At 36.3% G+C, this 17,673-nt stretch overlaps 3 protein-coding genes across 8 annotated transcripts in view; 1 reads left to right on the forward strand and 2 right to left on the reverse strand.

Annotated features, from left to right (window-relative positions):
- Positions 1-113: 113 nt before the first annotated feature.
- On the reverse strand, positions 114-5,821 carry LOC131527498 (uncharacterized). Of its 2 annotated transcripts, none has more exons than XM_058756640.1 (7): positions 5,780-5,821; positions 2,889-2,941; positions 2,761-2,788; positions 2,315-2,665; positions 1,943-2,068; positions 1,494-1,705; positions 114-247 (listed from the first exon to the last, which is right to left on the reverse strand). In XM_058756640.1, the coding sequence occupies exons 1-7, from the start codon at positions 5,797-5,799 to the stop codon at positions 156-158; spliced, it is 882 nt and encodes a 293-aa protein (XP_058612623.1). In that variant the 5' UTR covers positions 5,800-5,821; the 3' UTR covers positions 114-155. The 2 variants fall into 2 exon arrangements, with proteins under 2 accessions (XP_058612623.1, XP_058612622.1); XM_058756639.1 differs by having other exon boundaries at positions 1,943-2,071.
- Positions 5,822-8,483: 2,662 nt separating this feature from the next.
- fam228a (family with sequence similarity 228 member A) lies at positions 8,484-14,209 on the forward strand. 2 transcript variants are annotated; one of them, XM_058756287.1, is made up of 8 exons: positions 8,484-8,811; positions 11,805-11,946; positions 12,031-12,108; positions 12,190-12,384; positions 13,299-13,379; positions 13,499-13,586; positions 13,740-13,884; positions 13,986-14,209. In XM_058756287.1, the coding sequence occupies exons 2-8, from the start codon at positions 11,878-11,880 to the stop codon at positions 14,056-14,058; spliced, it is 729 nt and encodes a 242-aa protein (XP_058612270.1). In that variant the 5' UTR covers positions 8,484-8,811; positions 11,805-11,877; the 3' UTR covers positions 14,059-14,209. The 2 variants fall into 2 exon arrangements, with proteins under 2 accessions (XP_058612270.1, XP_058612269.1); XM_058756286.1 differs by lacking the exon at positions 8,484-8,811 and adding an exon at positions 9,087-9,833 and having other exon boundaries at positions 13,986-14,123.
- Positions 14,210-15,284: 1,075 nt separating this feature from the next.
- Positions 15,285-17,673, reverse strand: part of itsn2a (intersectin 2a) — a 47,018-nt gene continuing 44,629 nt past the window's right edge. For all 4 annotated transcript variants that reach the window (XM_058756284.1, XM_058756282.1, XM_058756283.1 and 1 more), the window contains 6 exons: positions 17,368-17,577; positions 17,132-17,253; positions 16,849-16,931; positions 16,678-16,761; positions 15,529-15,702; positions 15,285-15,442 (listed from right to left, as the gene is read on the reverse strand). In XM_058756284.1, coding sequence (XP_058612267.1) covers positions 15,285-15,442; positions 15,529-15,702; positions 16,678-16,761; positions 16,849-16,931; positions 17,132-17,253; positions 17,368-17,577 — 831 coding nt within the window. The remainder of the gene's footprint in view (positions 15,443-15,528; positions 15,703-16,677; positions 16,762-16,848; positions 16,932-17,131; positions 17,254-17,367; positions 17,578-17,673) is intronic.

Here is a 17,673-nt window from a genome sequence, read left to right on the forward strand (position 1 = left end):
GCTTTGTTTCATGTGTTTATTAAAACTCCTTGTGAACTTTCTTCTTCACATGCTTTATTTGGGTTAATACTCAGAAACATTACACAACCAAGCCAAGCCACAACCAAACCATATTTATTTTGTATTTTTTTATTTACTTAAATCATGAAACGTGCTCAATCAGAGTGTTCCTTTTGGTTGTTAGAGCCATGGGACAAATCAAAAGGAATGGTCCCATAGTGTCTCTCTTCACGAAGTTCGAATGGCACTGGTAAAAAGAACACAAAATCACACATGAGACTCTACAGTACTGATTCAACTATCATTTTAAAATTCTTTTCATTGAACTATGAAACTGTAGGTATTAAATGTGAAAACTGGACCAATGCAGACTTCAGGTAGGCTAAGTATGAATATTATGTATACATACAATGATAAAAATCCACCCACAACTTATTTTTTAATCCCCAATAAACCAAATCAGTCTCATTATACCTGTCATTTTGAAAAGTTTATGAATGGCGGCAATACCGGCGTATTTAAGAAGATAGTAGCCTATAAGCAGCACTACACGCGACATGAAAACAGTGGTGCAACCTGTGTTTATCATAGCAAAGGCAACATATCATAGGAATTCTGAGCGGTGGGGGTTAGAAGAAATCTCAAGCATTAATTCTGATCATGGCTTGTCCTGATAACAAAGACAATTTGACATCCGTCGCAGGAGAAGTCACACTGCAGGACTGTGCACCAAATCTTTTGACACTGCCAGAATTTCATTGGTGGTAAAATTTGACCGCGACGGCCATTAATCAGCTGATCGGCGGAATCTTTTAGGATTTGCAAAATTTGTCTCAGAGAGCCAAATCATGGCCAAAATTGTACAGTGTGTGCCCGGCTTTCCTTTGCTATGACAAACACCAGTTGCACTGCTGTTTTCATGTGAGTGTGTACTGTGTAGTGCTGCTTACAGCATCTTCTTTAAATTCACCTGTATCGCTGCCATTTGTAGACTTTTCATGATAGTAACATTTCAGCCCCGCATGCAATGCAACTCGAGTCATGTGTATGGGTTGATATGGGCAAGTTTTCTTGCACGCACCCGTTTTTAACACGTCTTGACTGTAGTCTGACATAATGACAACTGAGATCCCACAGTGTGACATGCTCATCATGTTCGTACAGACTGACAAGCAACAATCGTAAAGAAGTCTTATAAATCGTGCAGTGTGCACCTGGCTTAAGGCAGTGGCTTTCAATCCTTGTTCTGTGGACCCACCGCTCAGCAGATTTTGTAGCCTATGTCTCCCTTATTGAACCTGATTCAGATCACAAGCTCATTAGGCGAGTGTGTCAAATAAGGGAGACATACAAAATGTGCAGAGCAGTTTTCCCCAGGACCAGGATTGAAAACCACTGCTCTAAAATGTGTCTTTTAGGGCTATTGTACCCCTAAAGTTTAAGTTTAAGAACCTTTTTGTCTGACAGTGCAGTGAAATGATCAATAAACATACCTTCTCTGTAATGGTGATCTTGTGCTATATTAACATAGGCAATAAGCAGGATGGTGAAATCTCCTCTAAAATCAGCATTCTTGGGGTTAAAAGGATCATATGGTAACTTTGAGTTATCATAGAGAACCCATCGATCAAATATGTTTAACCCCACAATCAAATGACTAGGGAGGGATGTCCTCGTCATCAGCAAAAACTGAAGTTCAAAAGACCTTAAAGAAAAGCCGTTAAAAAAGTTTCAGTGGAGGTGTTATGCAAATCTTTAATTTTACTTTTCTAGGTAGGTACAGTAGGTAGTTTGTATAGGTCTGTACAGTGCGAAAACAGAAAAACAGCTTGACCAAGAAACAGTCACTTGCAAAATCTGATATGGCAGGTGTTGTGGTACTGATTGCACTGGGTCAAAAAAAAAGTTTGAGAACCAGTGTAAAATAATTTGTTGCCTTTACCTGTCATAATCGTCATCAATGTATAGGGGTGGCGCTGTATCCATTGCCGGATTTATTTCCACTAGAATAAGCAAAGGATGCAGATCACTGAAACCCAGGGCATGCACATTGCCAAGACGTTCAAATCTGCTGGTTAGAGAAAAGAATAAAGTTAAATGATGTGGCTCATGTTGGCTCACTAGGTTCAGTAAGGTAAACTAAAGTTGAGCATACCATAGAGTATACTTAATCTATAAATATGTTTCAGTTAATTCAACAGTGTGTTCTTATACTGTACACTTTTATGTGATGAAAATCTCAAGTATTCCAGAAATATTGATTTCATTTCAGAGGTGCTAGTTCAGAGATGGGAAAAATAGGAAATGCAATTACCTCAGATTGTTGTTGCTCACTATAAGTTCATCAAACATGTGTAAATGATCATTTGGGTTACTCCAAGCATCTGTTACATACTTGTAGTTTTCAGTATTTTTCACAGTGACGTTACACCAAAATAACCAAGATGCTTTGGCCTCATTATACATTCTAGCTCTTAAGAAGACCATAGGTGCCCTCAGCTTTTCAAAAGAGTTGAAAAGAGATGCAATATGGTCATGATGAATATAGCAAATGTATAAGGCCATCAAATATGAATCAGGAACACATGTGTTAATGAACTCGATTGGGCCAAATTGACCATAATCTTTCAAATAGATGGCGTAGATATTGGGCCAACATTCAAGCCTAAGGAAAAAAAGGTACTATTTTAGCACAAGTAATGAGATAAGAATTGATACTAATAGAAAGACAACTTTTTACCATTAATTTACAACTCTGACCTTGACACAATCTTCACCAATTCATCGGCTGTAAGAAAAAAGCAAGAGTTCATATTTAATGTAGTATTTATTTACATTATTTAGTCCTAATAGCATACTTATTTGATATGGCTGGTGTCGTTTCATACCTTTTCTTAAGAGTTTATTGTATTCTTTTGGTATCCAGGAAAACAAATCATATCTATTAGAAAAAGTAAGCACAGTGTTCACACTTTTTGAAGGAATCAAATAAAAGTCTTCAAGAAGAATTTTAGTGGAATAAAAAATCAATGAATATCAGTGAAAACTTTCTCCTGAATCTTTATCTGCTTAAGAAGCAAAAAGTTAGTTCCATTTTATATTGATAATGAACAGTGTTGGGCAGTAACTAGTTACTAGTAATTTAGTTACTGTAATAATATTACTTTTTGCAGTAACTAGTAGTGTAACTAATTACTAATAAGATTTCAGTAATAATATTACAGTTACTTTCCATAAGATAGCTTAGTTACTTTTAATGCCTCAACCCCGCTGATTTAAAATCTAACAATCAAATAATTCCTAGAATAATTCTTATTTTTTCATGATTTTCATGACTCGCACATGCATGCGATGTCCCCAGCGCAGCAGGCAAGCTTGGAATATGGAAAAGCTTACATTCAGCAGATAGAAATATAGCATTATATTGATTTTGTCAGGGGAAAAAAAGATCTGTTGTGTAAGTTGTGGCTTTACTTTACTCTGATCAGCATGTGGTACATTATATTAATATAATTTAAAATATTTTTGGAAAATTAAACAGTTTTTTACAAACTCATGTGATTTAATAAAATACATAACGAAATTTAAACACATATGGGTAACGGAAAAATTACTTCAAGCTACACATGACAATTAATATACAACACTTCTACTTGAATGCCATCAATCACTATTGAGTGTTTGTAATAACTTCTGACTGCGATCCAATGTGGATTTTGGTCAAATGATGAGGCAGAAATATGTTGTTAGTAATATTCTAGAAGAATTTTATCTGGAAGATACAGTTACAAGTTCTGTGGGGCATGAAGAAAAAAGTAATGTAACTCGTAGTGTAACTAATTACTGTTGCCAGAAAGTAATAAGTAAAGTAACAATATTACTTTTGAAAGGAGTAACTAGTAATGAGTAATATATTACATTCTTTGAGTAACTAGGCCCAGTGATGGGCAGTAGCGTCGCTACAAGTAGTGACGCTACTAGTTTAACTACATTTCTCAGTAGCGTGGCGGTAGCGTCACTGCTTTCTGAATCAAATAGCTTTTCGGTAGTTTAGCTCTTTTTTTGATCAAGTAGCGCGGTAGCGTCAACAAAAGCTAACGTTACATTTTCCAAAGAAAGCATTCTGAAACTCAAGCTCAAATCAGAAATATAACTGCTACGGATCACTGATCCTGGATCAGTAAGTGACGTCACAGACACTAAAGCTCGTAACGCCATTGGCTCCTCAAGCTGTCAGTCAAACCTCATTATTCCTCCCGCCTCTTTCGTCAATGAAGTGCGGCGCGCAGTTTAGAGCATCTCAGCTTGTTTGCTATCTGAAGCTAAATAAAGAACGTCTCGGTTACGTACGTAACCCTCGTTCCCTGATGGAGGGAACGGAGACGTTATGTCGTGACGACATAGGGGCTCCCAAGTAAATCCCCTATGTCGTCACGACATAACTCGTAGTGACCGACAGATAGGGAACTGTTGATTGAATAAGTACAACGGTTTTTTACTCAAAAAACACTATTTATAAAGGCTAATGCTTTTTTTGTTTGTTTGTTTTTTGTTTTTGAGGAGTGGAGAAGAGTTTCTCTAGCATTTGTTGTCGAGTCACAGCCAAATAGCTCGTGCGAAGCGCTGAATCTTTCATAATATGATACTTTGGCCAAATAACAGAAAAAAACTGAACGCCCACATAATGACAGGAAACTGGGGAAACGGGACACGAAAAAAAAACATTCGCTGGTCAAAAAGCTTCATATTTGAACTTGATTTTGGTGAAATGTTTATATTAATATCTAATGACACATGCAACGATGCAAATAAACATCGCCTATCTGTAGGCCTAAACATCTATATGGTAACACTATACAAAACGATTTCATTAAAATACATTTGTTACAGTATTTATTAATCTTTGTTAATGTTAGTTAATGAAAATACAGTCGTTCATTGGTAGTTCATGTTAGTTCACAGTGCATTAAAAATTGTTAACAAACAACTTTGGATTTTAATAATGCGTTAGTAAATGTTGAAATTAACATTAAGATAAATGCTGCAGAAGTATTGTTCATTCTTAGTTCATGTTAACACTAGTTAATTAATCTTAACTACTGAATCTTATTGTGAAGTGTTACCATTTATATAAATGTATCTGTATACAATAAAGCCACAATACCAACTACCAATAGGAGGTTTCCGGCCGACAGCAAAAATGTATTTTGCCCATGTCACAATTTGAGGTCAATCCGGCCCTGCATTTGATACTGATTATGTTGCCAAATTGGTTTGGAACAGCTGTTGAATAAACAATTAAACTGAACATGCCTGTCTATCTGCTTGACTGACAGTTTTATTGATCACTGAGAGAGCATTGACTTGGTATGATGTTGGTTCAATAGAATTTAAAAAAAATTTTTTTTAAATAGCTTGGATGTAGTAAACTACTTTTGCCATGTTGCCGTAGCTTAGCTTGCTACATTTCCCAGGGCTGTAGCTTTAGTGTAGTTAAGCTTCATTTAAAGAAGAGTAACTGTTAGCTTAGCTCACTACATTTTCCAAGTAGCGTGCCCAACACTGACTAGGCCAACACTGATAATGAAAGTCTCTTTTCATTTGTTTTGACTACGGAAAACTGCTCTCTATACACTAAGCATGCTGAATGCACATTGTTTAGTTTGCCCTAAGCAATATGTAATTTTTTCAACAATACAGCTGTAGTATAATGATGTAGGATCTACTGTAAGCATCTACTGTTACTTTGACTTTTCAGAAAGGTAATGTTTATACTTACATTAACATCTTGGATTCCATGTCATAGAGCGTTTTGTTTGACGTGAACAGGAGAGTTGCTCCGGAAGTACAAACTCGTTTTTTTTTAGTCACATGGCAGGTATGACTCAAACGTGTACCGCATACCGATAATATCACAAAGAGCCAATACAAGTTTGATTTTCATAATCTATTCTCTGTATTTACATATTGTGTGCACTTGAGTTGTTCATTGTCAGGATTGTCATTGCTGTCTAGTGTTTCATGATTTTCACTCTCTGCTGAGAAGTAAAAGAGGGGCTTAAACCAACAGTTCTCAAAAATGGGACCAGGGGCCCACTAGGGGGAGTCAGCAAACCCTTCTTAAACCACTGTGTGTTGTGGGCTTGGCATAATTCACCAATCAAGCATCAAAGTTGATTTTTTTTTTTTTATTCTGTTTTCATTATCTTTTGCACATTAGCAGTGGATACCCATTTCATAGCTTCGCTGGTTCAAGAGGTCCTTCGATGCTGCTCCAAAGGTTTCTGCCACAGACAAAATGTGTCCCAATGATCGTGTCAGGGCCGCTCCAGTAAACACTGTAAAGGCCATCCTAAAGGTTCCTGATGCTGCTGTTCCAGAACCGGCTGAAGTCAGAGTCATAGGCTCCACAGAGATTACTTGACTGGATACCTTTCCAGAGTTCCCTGGGCCCAGAGCTTCTTGTCCCGGTCTGAATGTTCTTGCTGCTGCAACCCCAGAACCTGCGACAGTTCCAGAACTCTCTGTTGTAGCAGGGTCAAAGGTTCAAAGCTTCCCAGTGATTCATGCCATGGCTGCCAAAGAAGTTACAGCCAAGGCTGCCCCAGTGTTTCAGCCAGAGCTGGTGTCCATGGCTGGTCAACCTCTCTGGTCCCAGAGGGCTTCCTGCTGAAGCCACTCTGGTCCTAGATTTTATTATTGTATGATTTTATAATTATAATTTTATATGGCTGCATCAGAAAGCTGCCTTGCTGCCTTTAGAGCCGGTGCCTCTGCAGGCAGAATTTGCAAATGGAGGTACCTCACAAAACTGATTTCTTACAGATTTCTAAAGTAACCATTTAATGATTTACAGCAAAATAGAGACAGTTTGAGAACTATAAGCAAATATTGAGCCTAATTACTACAGTAGCCTACTAATTTCTAATTGTAGCCTATAGGCTACTGTCTATTTCTATCTAAAAATTACATCAAACACCAGCAGTATGGCTTTCATACTGAACTTTTTTCAGGAAAGGAAGATATTTTGAAGAAAGTTTGTAACCAGGCTGTTTTGGGGCAACATTGACTTCCATAAACTTTCTTCAAAATATCTTCCTTTGTGTTCAGCAGAACAAAGAAATTCATACAGGTTTGGAACTACTTGAGGGTGAGTAAATGATGACAGAATTTTCATTTTTGGGTGAACTATCCCTTAAATACAGGGCAATTCCCTCTCACATGGAGCGGTTGGCCACCTTATTAAATATAATAGACTGGAAAAAAAATGGACGTAGTGTCCGTGACGTCACTCGTAGGTTTCTGAAGAGCATTTTTGACATAGATATATATATAAACACTAGATCTCCTAAGGCGGAGTCACTTCCGGCATCATAGTTGTATTGTACAATTGTACTTGCATTTTGCAAGTTATGGTTATTTAAAAAGTACATGCTTCATACAACACAATGTTACGAGTGAGCGAGCACCCTGTGGCAAGATGGCCGCCGTGTGCGGACGTCGACCTCCATTGGCCAACAGCGCGTACGAGGTATCTAGTGTTTATATATATATCTATGATTTTTGAAGCCTAAAGTGGGCGGAGCTGACCGCCGCCATCTTGGAAGCGCGTCACCGCGCGTCACTCCCGGACAATCGAAAATGGGCAAAAAGGCGGGACGTGGGTGAAGCTGAGCTGAAATCACGCCGGTCATGCAAAGACAAAACACCATAATTTCGTTTTTGGTCGAAAATGAGTTATTACATTAATGACCTCCTTTATCATGTGTTAAGTATCATGGAGAAAAGCCCCGGAGAAACCAAGGCAGAACACAGTATAACATCAGTTACCGCTCTTTGATTTTGTTTTTGAACGCTCAAATTAAGTTACGGTGCTCTGCATATGTTTGCATTCGTTCGTCAATACTGTGCCAGCCTGGAGTTAGACGGTATTCTGCCTTTGTTTTACTGTCCATTTAAGTCTGCCGCGTTTATTGTCTACTTCTATATCTGTTGGCACTTCATTAGACAAACAAATGAGAGAGATCGCGATCTAACAAACTGCTCCATTTAAACCATTTAAAGGTTTATCTTCTCTGTTTTCGACTTCCAGGCTGTATAATTTATTTCATTACAATAAGATACAGAAAATTTATTTATAACGCACAACAACTAGGCTAATATCAAGTGTCCTTTTGTGCATATTTAACAAGCAGCAACCTCCCGCTCCCTCTAGTGAAACCAACACGGAAGTGATTAAAACTGCAATTCATCGACTGGCCGCTGGAGGCTGGCTCCAAAAGGGAGTCAATCCCATAGACTCACCATGTTAAAATGCCCAACTTTACAGCAGAAAAAAACGTTTACAGCCTGGTACAAAAAATTATTTTGGTCTATATAGCTAATTTTGCCTTTCGTGACAACTGTGAGGGGGTGAATGTTTTTATAACTCATCCTTTTAAATTATATTAAGCCTTAAAGTTCTGCATAATTAAGGGCGTGGCCACTTGAGTGACAGGTGGATTGCCGCGCGCTCTGCTCCAGAGTGTGAAACTCGCTAGTGCGAAACTTAGAAAACTGGCTTTAAAGATTTGTATTTGTACAGAGAAAATAATTATAGGTAGGACACTGGGAATCTGGCAGTTAGATGTTTTAATCGTTATTGCTTACAGTGCTTTGTTAAAAGGTAGACACGCTATGAAAATAATAATAATAGGAGCGCGCTCACGATTGCTTTGAGTTTGAGAGCCGTGACCATGGCAACACAAGGGGCGCGCAGCAGCTAACAGAATCGGTGCGTGCTGCTGCTTTCTGCATCATTTCGACGACGCCGTGAGTATGAACATTAAATATGTGTACCAATTTATGTTTCATTTCAATGACTGTACTAGTAGGGTAAAGTCCACAGATACCCCATCACTCATCATTAATTTGCTTGCATAGTTTTCACATTTATGTTTATGTTCTCATCTGGTTCTCATATTTACTGAGTGACAGCAAATAATTTGAGAGAACCCGTTTTAATACAGTTGGCCGTATTAAACCTTTTTAAATCTTTAATAAAGCAGTTGTTTTATTTTTGTTTTCAGAGTGATTAAACCTGAAGCTGCTGCTTACTAATTATTTATCAGACAGGTACAATGAGGCAAGCTTGATCTGTTTGTCTGAATATAGGAAACACTTGCCCAACCCAACATAATAAGTCATTACAAGTTCTTATTTATGGTGGAGAACATTCTTTGGGACTGCCTTGAAGATACGTGCAGGCACTTTGGCTTGAAATTACAATGAAATGTTGTTTGCGTCAGCCCTGTGTCCTGTCTTGTCTTGTGGTTTTCTGTCTCGTGCTCCCCTTGACTTTGTTTTACCTCTTGTATGCCCATATTTGGTTTGGTTCCTGTTCCTGTATTTATTGTTTCATTATCAGTTAATTATGTCCCACCTGTGTTTGATTATTCCTCTCGTTTACGTTTAGTTTATAAACCCTGTGTTTCCCTGAGTCTCGTGTCCGGTATTAATGTCGATGTCTTGTTCCTGTGTGTCTCTTCCCTGCTGTGTGTTACCCTTTCTGGATTTAATTAAAGACGGGTATTTTGAGTCTCCTCGCTTCCCTTGTGTGTGCTGATTGTGACAGTTTGCTTTTCATTTGCCATTTAGTAAAAGGCTGTTAATTGTCCTTTCTAGATTAGTTATCTCTGTGTGGGTGGTCCTGCCAGGTGGAGTCTTTCAGCACTCTACATGCTCAGGACTTCATGCATGGATACCTTTTCTTTCTTCCCTGCATGTACAGACTACAGAGAGGTGTCAGGGTGTTCTGTGCTGAAAGCCATTGGGAATTAGATGCTGCACTTCAGGTTACACTCACTGAAAGCAACCTCCCTGTGATGTCACAGCCTCATTACACTTTGATATAAATGGAGATGAAATTTATTAAGTCAAATTAAGCTTACAATAGGAGTAAACTGACTGTGGTTGTTCCAGCTGAATAATTATTTTCTAATATTCTAAAATGAGTCATTCTAATGTCACTGTGTCACTACGTTAAGGAGGAAATATTGAGATGTTCGTTGCAGTAAAGCCTGGCATATGAAATAATATATATATTTTTTTTTTTTGTTAAATCTGTATTGTTAAAAGCGCTATATAAATAAAGGTGACTTGACTTGACTTGACTTAAATGAAACAGTTTATTGAAACTTTAGACAATGTATTTTTTTTTTTAATTAAAACAAAAAAGTTTGCATATGTTTTTTTATGTTTTATATTTTTGTTTTATTAAGGTGCACATTTGATGCACCATGCTTTTATGGCTCAAATAGTGTGATATAGGAAAATATGGAGGTTTATTCAGAGGCCCAAACTGAACAAAAAAAAAAGAAAATGCAATTTGGTGCAGTTGCTTATATGGCCAAAAGATAAGATAAAATGCATAAGATGGCGGCGGTCATCTCCGCCCACTTTAGGCTTCTTTTTTATTTTTTTTTATTGCGTAAATCTCAAACGTAAACAACAGAATACATAATATTCAAAGTATACATCTTAATATTACTCTTTCCAGAGGGATAGACATCACATACATTCAAACAAATTGTAAGTTATACAAATATTCCTAGTTTTCATAGCATTTGCATAGCTTGTAATGTAAAGCAATGTCATCTTTGTAACAGTATAGCAGACTACTAACATAAAATGTATAGAAATATCAGTTATTATTCTCTCTATCTCGATATGTATCTCCCAATTATGTCTTAGTAATATTTAAATGATTAGTTTTCTAAACAAAACTGTAGTTTTAACCGTCGGGAAAAACATAAAAGGCAATGCAATATAATGATGATTAGAAAGGTCTACAACCATGTGCTTCTAAAGCCTAATGTATCATATTTGATACTTTTTAAAATGATTTTTATGAAAAATGATGTAGGGGTAATCAGATATTAAAAATAAAAAAGTTATTATGTTTACTTTATAAATTCTTCTATTGTAATTCTTTATATGCTGGAATTTCCCAGTCCTCTATTACAAGGCTTCAAATGGTTCAAAACGCTGCAGCCAGATTTCTAACTGGAGTCCGTAAATGTTACACCTATTTTAATAGCTCTAAACTGTTTGCCGGTACATCATAGAGTCTTGCACCCTCATACCTGTTTGAACTTTTAAATCTGAACACATCAGGCAGGTGTCTACGGTCCACAAACAGTTACTCTCTAGCTCAGCCTCAAACATGACTGAAGTCAAGAGGCCATTGTGCGTTTGCTGTTATTAAACCTAGGCTCTGGAATAATATCCCTGTCCTCTGTACATGAATTTAAATCGAAGTTAAAATCTTATCTTCTGGCCCGAGCATTTAGCAATTCTTAATTATGTTTTATTCTCATTATGTCTTATTGCTTTCTTTCTTTTTTATCTTGTATCTTACTTTTATACTCTGTAAAGCACAGTGTGTTTATTTGTGCTATATAAATAAATGAAATGAAATAAAAATCTGTAGATTTCACAGCAAAAAGACACCAGAAGGGGGGACGTTTCTAGAATTCTAGATAAAAGGCCATTTGCTTTTCTAAAAAGTGTAAACTATCAATCAGTTGACAAAAGGCATAGTAAATTGTGTTCAACAGCTTTTTCAGCAAAATTTTAATCAGGTTGATCATTTAGAGGCCTTGAATGCTAAAATATGCTACGGTAGGCTTTATATGGCATATTCAGCAGAATATTATTGGATTTTAGAATTAAACTAATTAATCTATGTTAGGTGAATAATGACTGTTTTTTCTAAATTTCCAACAGTGCTATAAATGTCCGTGTTGTTGTTTTTGTGGCTATAGTGTCTTCAAACGGCTGCTATCAGTGAACTTGTCAGACTGGAAATTCAAATACAATCTCCGACCTACCAGCACAATGGCACATACAAAGACTGCAGATGACATGCAACATACCCTTTCTCTCAGCTCCAAAAAACAACTACAGGTACACCCACATTTGCAATACAAACTGACCACATATTATATAAATGTTGCACTCTCACCCAACTCACTATCTGTTCACCTGCAGGAACAATTATACTCTGAGCAGCAAGAAGTTGTTGCCATTATACAGCCGCTGCTGGAGACGGAGGCTGGATTCATAAAGGTAATATTTTGTGTGGCCTTTCAGACTTTAATCTTTCTGTTACCTCAGAATCATTTGTGTTTGTGTGTGTGTCCGTTTCAGAATCTGGATCACTACCTCACTCACAGAGGCACATTGGACCTGAGGAAACGTAAACTGCTCCATAAGCGCTGGACACAGAGTGTGTGGCTGCCGGTACAGCAGAGCATTGAGCAACATTTTACACACCATGGCTACACTGAGACACAGAAGATGAGGAGCATGCATGCACACTACATCAACTACTGTAATGCTAAGGTACAGGTACAGTATTAGAAGCTAAAATAACCGTACTGTTAAAGTACAGAAATGCAGTTAACAATATAAATATCAATAATATAACTTTTTGTTATAGTAGAAAAAAATAATTCTGTCTATTTTCTTGTTACAAGACATATGTTAAACTTGATTAATCGTATCAAGCATGAATAAAAAACTTGTTAATGTGAATAACGCATAACAAGTAACGTGAGTTATGTAATCAGATTACTTTTTTTCAAGTAACTAGTAAAGTAATACTTTATTTATTTTTAAAGAAGTAATGCAAGTTACTTTGTATTTCCATTTATTCACTGACACCTCTCCTGTGCCCGTCCTTCAGGCTAACGCTTATTAATTTCATTTCATTTATTGCCAAAAATATAACTTCTTGTTTTTTTTTTTATTAAAAATGTATAAGCAGTCCCAGCTCAGGTGACAAAAAACGTAAAAGTAACGTAATGCATTACTTTCCATAAAAAGTAACTAAGTAATGCAATTAGTTACTGTATTTTTATGGAGTAACACAATATCGTAATGCATTATTTTTAAAAGTAACCTTCCCCAACAATGAATGAGAAGATGAATACACTTTATCATTCCAATTTGAGAAATATTATATTTTTTAAATATAATTTCTATAATTACAGATAAAAATGCTAAAAATGATCCTTTTAAAAATATTCATAAAAACATTGTTTTAACAGAATATATCTAAGGTTAAACACATACAATATTTTTGAATTCAGCACACTCCAGCAAAGATTATTACTAGGCCTATTACTGTCATGGAATAACTCAAAAAGTCAATAAACAACATTTGATCAATTTATGATCGAAACACATGAAAATTATGGAAAACTGCGGTATTTCCAAAACCTCCCTAATAACTAAAATGTATTTTGTGTTTTCAGGGTTTTGTGTTTCTAGAGAGTTATGATCCTCTGGAGTACAACCCCTTCCTGTACCATTTCAACACACCACATCATCGTAAAGTGAGTCATATCATATTCTTTTTAATGTTAATAGTTAAACAACTAAACAAAATGCATTAACAATGGTATGCAGTTGATTTAGTGAAGGATTAAAAAAAATTCTGTGCTTTTCTGTGCAGATTTCCACCCCAACATTGGAGGATCCCCTGTCTCTTCAGTCACGAGCCAGGATTAAAGAAAAGACAGCAATACTTCGCTGCCAAACAGGTGCTGTCAACTAATAATTAGTTTTACAAATCCATTTGCTGTTATTCATGACCAGGCTACTGAACTTCTTTGGGGTTTACTTTGAGGGGAATTCATTGAAACACGAGGTAAACAAAATGGCTTTTGCTATTACCTTTAACCTGTGTATTCTAGGTCATGTATATCGCCGTCAACAAGTGGAGGAACTTCTCCAGAGTCCACCTGTTTCCCAGCAGAGCCGTAAACATTCACGTGCCAAAGCCACCCGAGATACTGCCTCAGAGAGACTTTGGGAGAACCGCAGTCTGTTTAAATCAAGGTACTTGCTTCAGGCTCACTGATCTGAGCTGCTTTTGTGTCAGTCATTATGTTTCTAGTGCTTCTGTTCCAGTAATACTGAGGTCATTTCTCACTGTTCAGGAGTATGTGCACTCCACATGCGGCTTTGGCAGAGGAACGGTGCTTCCTCCCTCAGTGCTGGTCCTGTTGTTGATGACAGCGTTCATTAGGGCCTTATTGACATGAGTTTGTATATACACATGGGTCTTCCATTACTCAGAATGGTGCTTGTTATACCATTAAAGTGCAATAATAATGAGGTGTATAGTGCGTAATGTCTCTAGTGCTTATTGAACAATGAATATTCTATGTTGTGCAATATCTGGAAACTGTAAGGTCAAATGTAGTTAGAGCCATATTGAAAAAAATATATTAAGAATAGTGCACACTACAGAATCTTTTATGGTTCCACACTTTTGCCTATGAAAATGTTTTTCTTTTTTTGGTGAAATAAAAAGAGAATACATTTATAGAGAAAATATCAAAACAAACAATAAGTAGAAAACAGTTACTTTAAGATAAGCATTGTTAACTAACATTCTGTTTTTTATTTTTGTCTTTGGTGTATATGAATTGTACCCAAACCTATACAATAATCTATTCCTATAGACGTTTATACAATTATGCATTAAACAAATAACACACAAACTTTTGACATTCATCATCAACAACTCAAATGTACAACATCCAGATCCAGTCTGTTAAAGCCAAATGCTGTTATTAAAATCATCAATGGAAAACCATAAGACCCATATTATACATTCTTAAAGAATTTATAAATCTACCCTAAATTTGTACAATTAAGAATTTAAAGCATAATTTGTGTTTGTCACACAATTTCAACATTATATATAATTTGGTCTTTATATAATTAAATACATTGTTTTTAAAACTGTGTTTCAGTATTTAATAATAAAACAATTAAACATGCGCTGAAGGGCTCCGGGAACAGGTTAAGGAAGCACATGTATGATTGGATTAGTGGAATCTACAAATGACTGAATTTCAGCAAGTTCAGTAACATCATTTTAGTCTATTTATACATAGGAAGCTACCGTACATAATGTGTTCGGATTAAGGCAGTACAGTAAAATAAAATCTATTAACCCTAACTTCGAAGTACAAACCAGTTCCTATCCCAAACAAATCATCATGTTATTACCCAGTGTTCTCCATTATACAACATCAAGCATGTGTGAGAGTAAATATGAGACTACCTGCTTCTATTTCACTGCATGTAAACATCTGTTAAGTGGTTCACCTTTTTCATATCAAAAGTGTACAGGATCATTCCCATACTTTTAAAAATGAACACTAATGAATAAACTTTTGTTAAATGATCTGTTTAATGTTGTAGTGCTAATGAAACAGATGTAGAGTTCACGGGTGAGGTGTTTGATCGTAGAGCTGCAGGTCAAGTCGCACTTTGACCTCTCCAGTTGGAACTTCATGAAGCAGCAGACGCCGTACAAGTGGACCTTTACCATCTTGATCCTTCTTTATTGTTGCTACAGGAGCTTCAGTACGACCTAGAAAATCTGTATTGAAAGCACAATCTGTTAAAGAAATTCATATGATTTTGTGTATGTATATTTAGTGTGTGTGGTGCCACGTAGAAGCCCACCATCTGGAGAGAACTGGTCCCTCTCAAAGATGGTGAGGCAGAGCACGTCCTGATACAGGTCTCTGATGAAGAAGTGGCAGTTGAAGTTCCATTTGGGGTTGAGCGTGTCGGGCTGATGGCGGGACGTGTAGCACTGTGCGCCCATGGTTAGCTCACAGTATGGGTTACTCTTCCCTATAAACACACATCATTTCCTACTCAGTATTTTTGGCTTGTTCTCCAGTATTAATATCTAAACATCCTTAAAACTAGATAAATTAACTAGAGGAGCAAAACAATGGCATATACTGTACAAACAGCTTCCTGCAGTACATACAGTTAGCAATGCCAATGTCATGGGTTTAATTCCCAAGGAATGGAGGAAATGAGCAAATGTATTCCTTTAGCGCAATTTAAGTCAATCTGGATGAAATGTATTTGCCAAAATGTATAGAAGTAAGATATTATGTTTTATTTTCAGAGAAATTTACTTAAGTTCATGCTTAAAATAAGAATGGAAATATTAATTTTGATATGATTCTTATTCAGCTGGAACAAACAAAGAAAAAAAAAACTAAAATGCATCATTTTTTTAAATATAGTATATTTTAAAGATAAGAATAATTTAAGCAAAATTTTAAAATAAATATGAAATATATTGCAGAAAGAGAAAAAGAAAGAAAATGTGTATATTTTATAAATAGTTTTAATATTATATAATCTTATTTCATCTTATTTCTGAGAAATATTAAGGTTTTGTGAGGTCTATGCTTAAAATAATGAAAATACTCAACTTCAAGACTAGTTTTTGTATATTCTAAAACTTGAAACCTTTACAACTAATCTGCATTAAAAATGAAAATGCCATTAGATAATAAGATTTTGCTGTGAAATGTAGCACCATTTTTAAACATTTTAAAATAATGCTTGTTAAAACAATAAAGTTAAAACTACAAACAATGAAACTAGAAAACACACACAAAAAAAATTATTAAACTGAATTAAAAATACAAACTTAAAATTAGTTTAAAAAAACGTACAAATTAAAAACTATAATAACCCCTGACGTCAATGATTAATGAAGTGACTGGGATGTTTGTGTGAATTAAGCCCAGATTGTGTGTGTGTGTGTGTGTGTGTGTGTGTGTGTGTGTGTGTGTTTGTTCTAACCATTTGGTTTGCAGGGCTTCAACTCTGTGGCCTCCAGGACCGTTACTAACAGTCGCCCGATTCCACTGTTCTTCTGCGAGCGAGCTAAACAACATACACAGGCTTTTCTCATTAAAGCTGCATTCAATCACATTGACTTTGCCTCTTAATAGTCATCCAAAAAATCCCAACCTTGGTATGCCTTCTCTCTTTTCAGCTTCTCAGTCTCTATGAAGAGGTCAGATGCTGCTTTGATCTTCTGTACCCATGTAGTCCTAATTTAACAAGAAAATGATCAATACTCTTGTACAACAGATATTCACTGTAATAAATGAGTATTTTTGCTTTATACTCTAAACTGAATGTTTTATAGCCTTTATTTTACTTGAAGTTCAGTGGATCGTGTGCGTGTATGATTGCAGCTTTAGACCTTTATCTGAACATTTGAGCTTGAACGTGTGTACAGTATGTGTACCTCTCATTAATGGTGTCAGCCTTAAGAGTGTAAACGCGATCAATGTGTGAGATGTGAAAAGCTGGATCATCACTGGAAGGGTCCGAGGGCATTTTGACCAAGACCTCATTCAGAAACACTGGCTAGAATAAGAGAGACAGAGTGCTAGAGAGGGACATTTTACAAAGAGTTTAACACAAAACAATGTAATGCAGCTAAATACAAGCCCCTGATGGACACCAGTCATGTTGCTTTACCGTTTTATACATCTTGTACTGTGCGTTCGAGTTGGGGTTGAAGAGTTTGTCAGGCCCAGATGAGAACTGTTTGGAGGTGTAGGTGAGGAGCAGGAAGTCGTTAAACAGGAAGGCCCAAAGCTCCTTGTTGCTCTTGGTCTTATGTAGTTTGCCGCTGTGCAGCAGTTTTCGAGGGCCCAGGCAGTTCGTCAGAGAGTTAAAAACGAGGTGCTAAAATGAGAATATTACACAAAATATTTTCATAAATACCATAACACATAATAAAAGCTGTTGTTTTACACTAAGAGGTCAACAGCAGCTCTCCTG

Source organism: Onychostoma macrolepis, chromosome 20 (genome assembly GCF_012432095.1).
Source record: "Onychostoma macrolepis isolate SWU-2019 chromosome 20, ASM1243209v1, whole genome shotgun sequence".
In the NCBI taxonomy this organism is placed as follows: domain Eukaryota; kingdom Metazoa; phylum Chordata; class Actinopteri; order Cypriniformes; family Cyprinidae; genus Onychostoma; species Onychostoma macrolepis.

Coding starts and splice junctions, on each gene's coding strand:
- LOC131527498 (XM_058756639.1), bottom strand. CDS start 5,799: ATGGAATCCAAGATGTTAAT. Junction 2,942..5,779: donor ATGGAATCCAAGATGTTAAT/GTAAGTATAAAC, acceptor TTTTTCTAATAG/ATATGATTTGTTTTCCTGGA. Junction 2,789..2,888: donor CAATAAACTCTTAAGAAAAG/GTATGAAACGAC, acceptor TTTTTCTTACAG/CCGATGAATTGGTGAAGATT.
- fam228a (XM_058756286.1), top strand. Junction 11,947..12,030: donor GCTCCAAAAAACAACTACAG/GTACACCCACAT, acceptor GTTCACCTGCAG/GAACAATTATACTCTGAGCA. Junction 13,885..13,985: donor CGCAGTCTGTTTAAATCAAG/GTACTTGCTTCA, acceptor CTCACTGTTCAG/GAGTATGTGCACTCCACATG.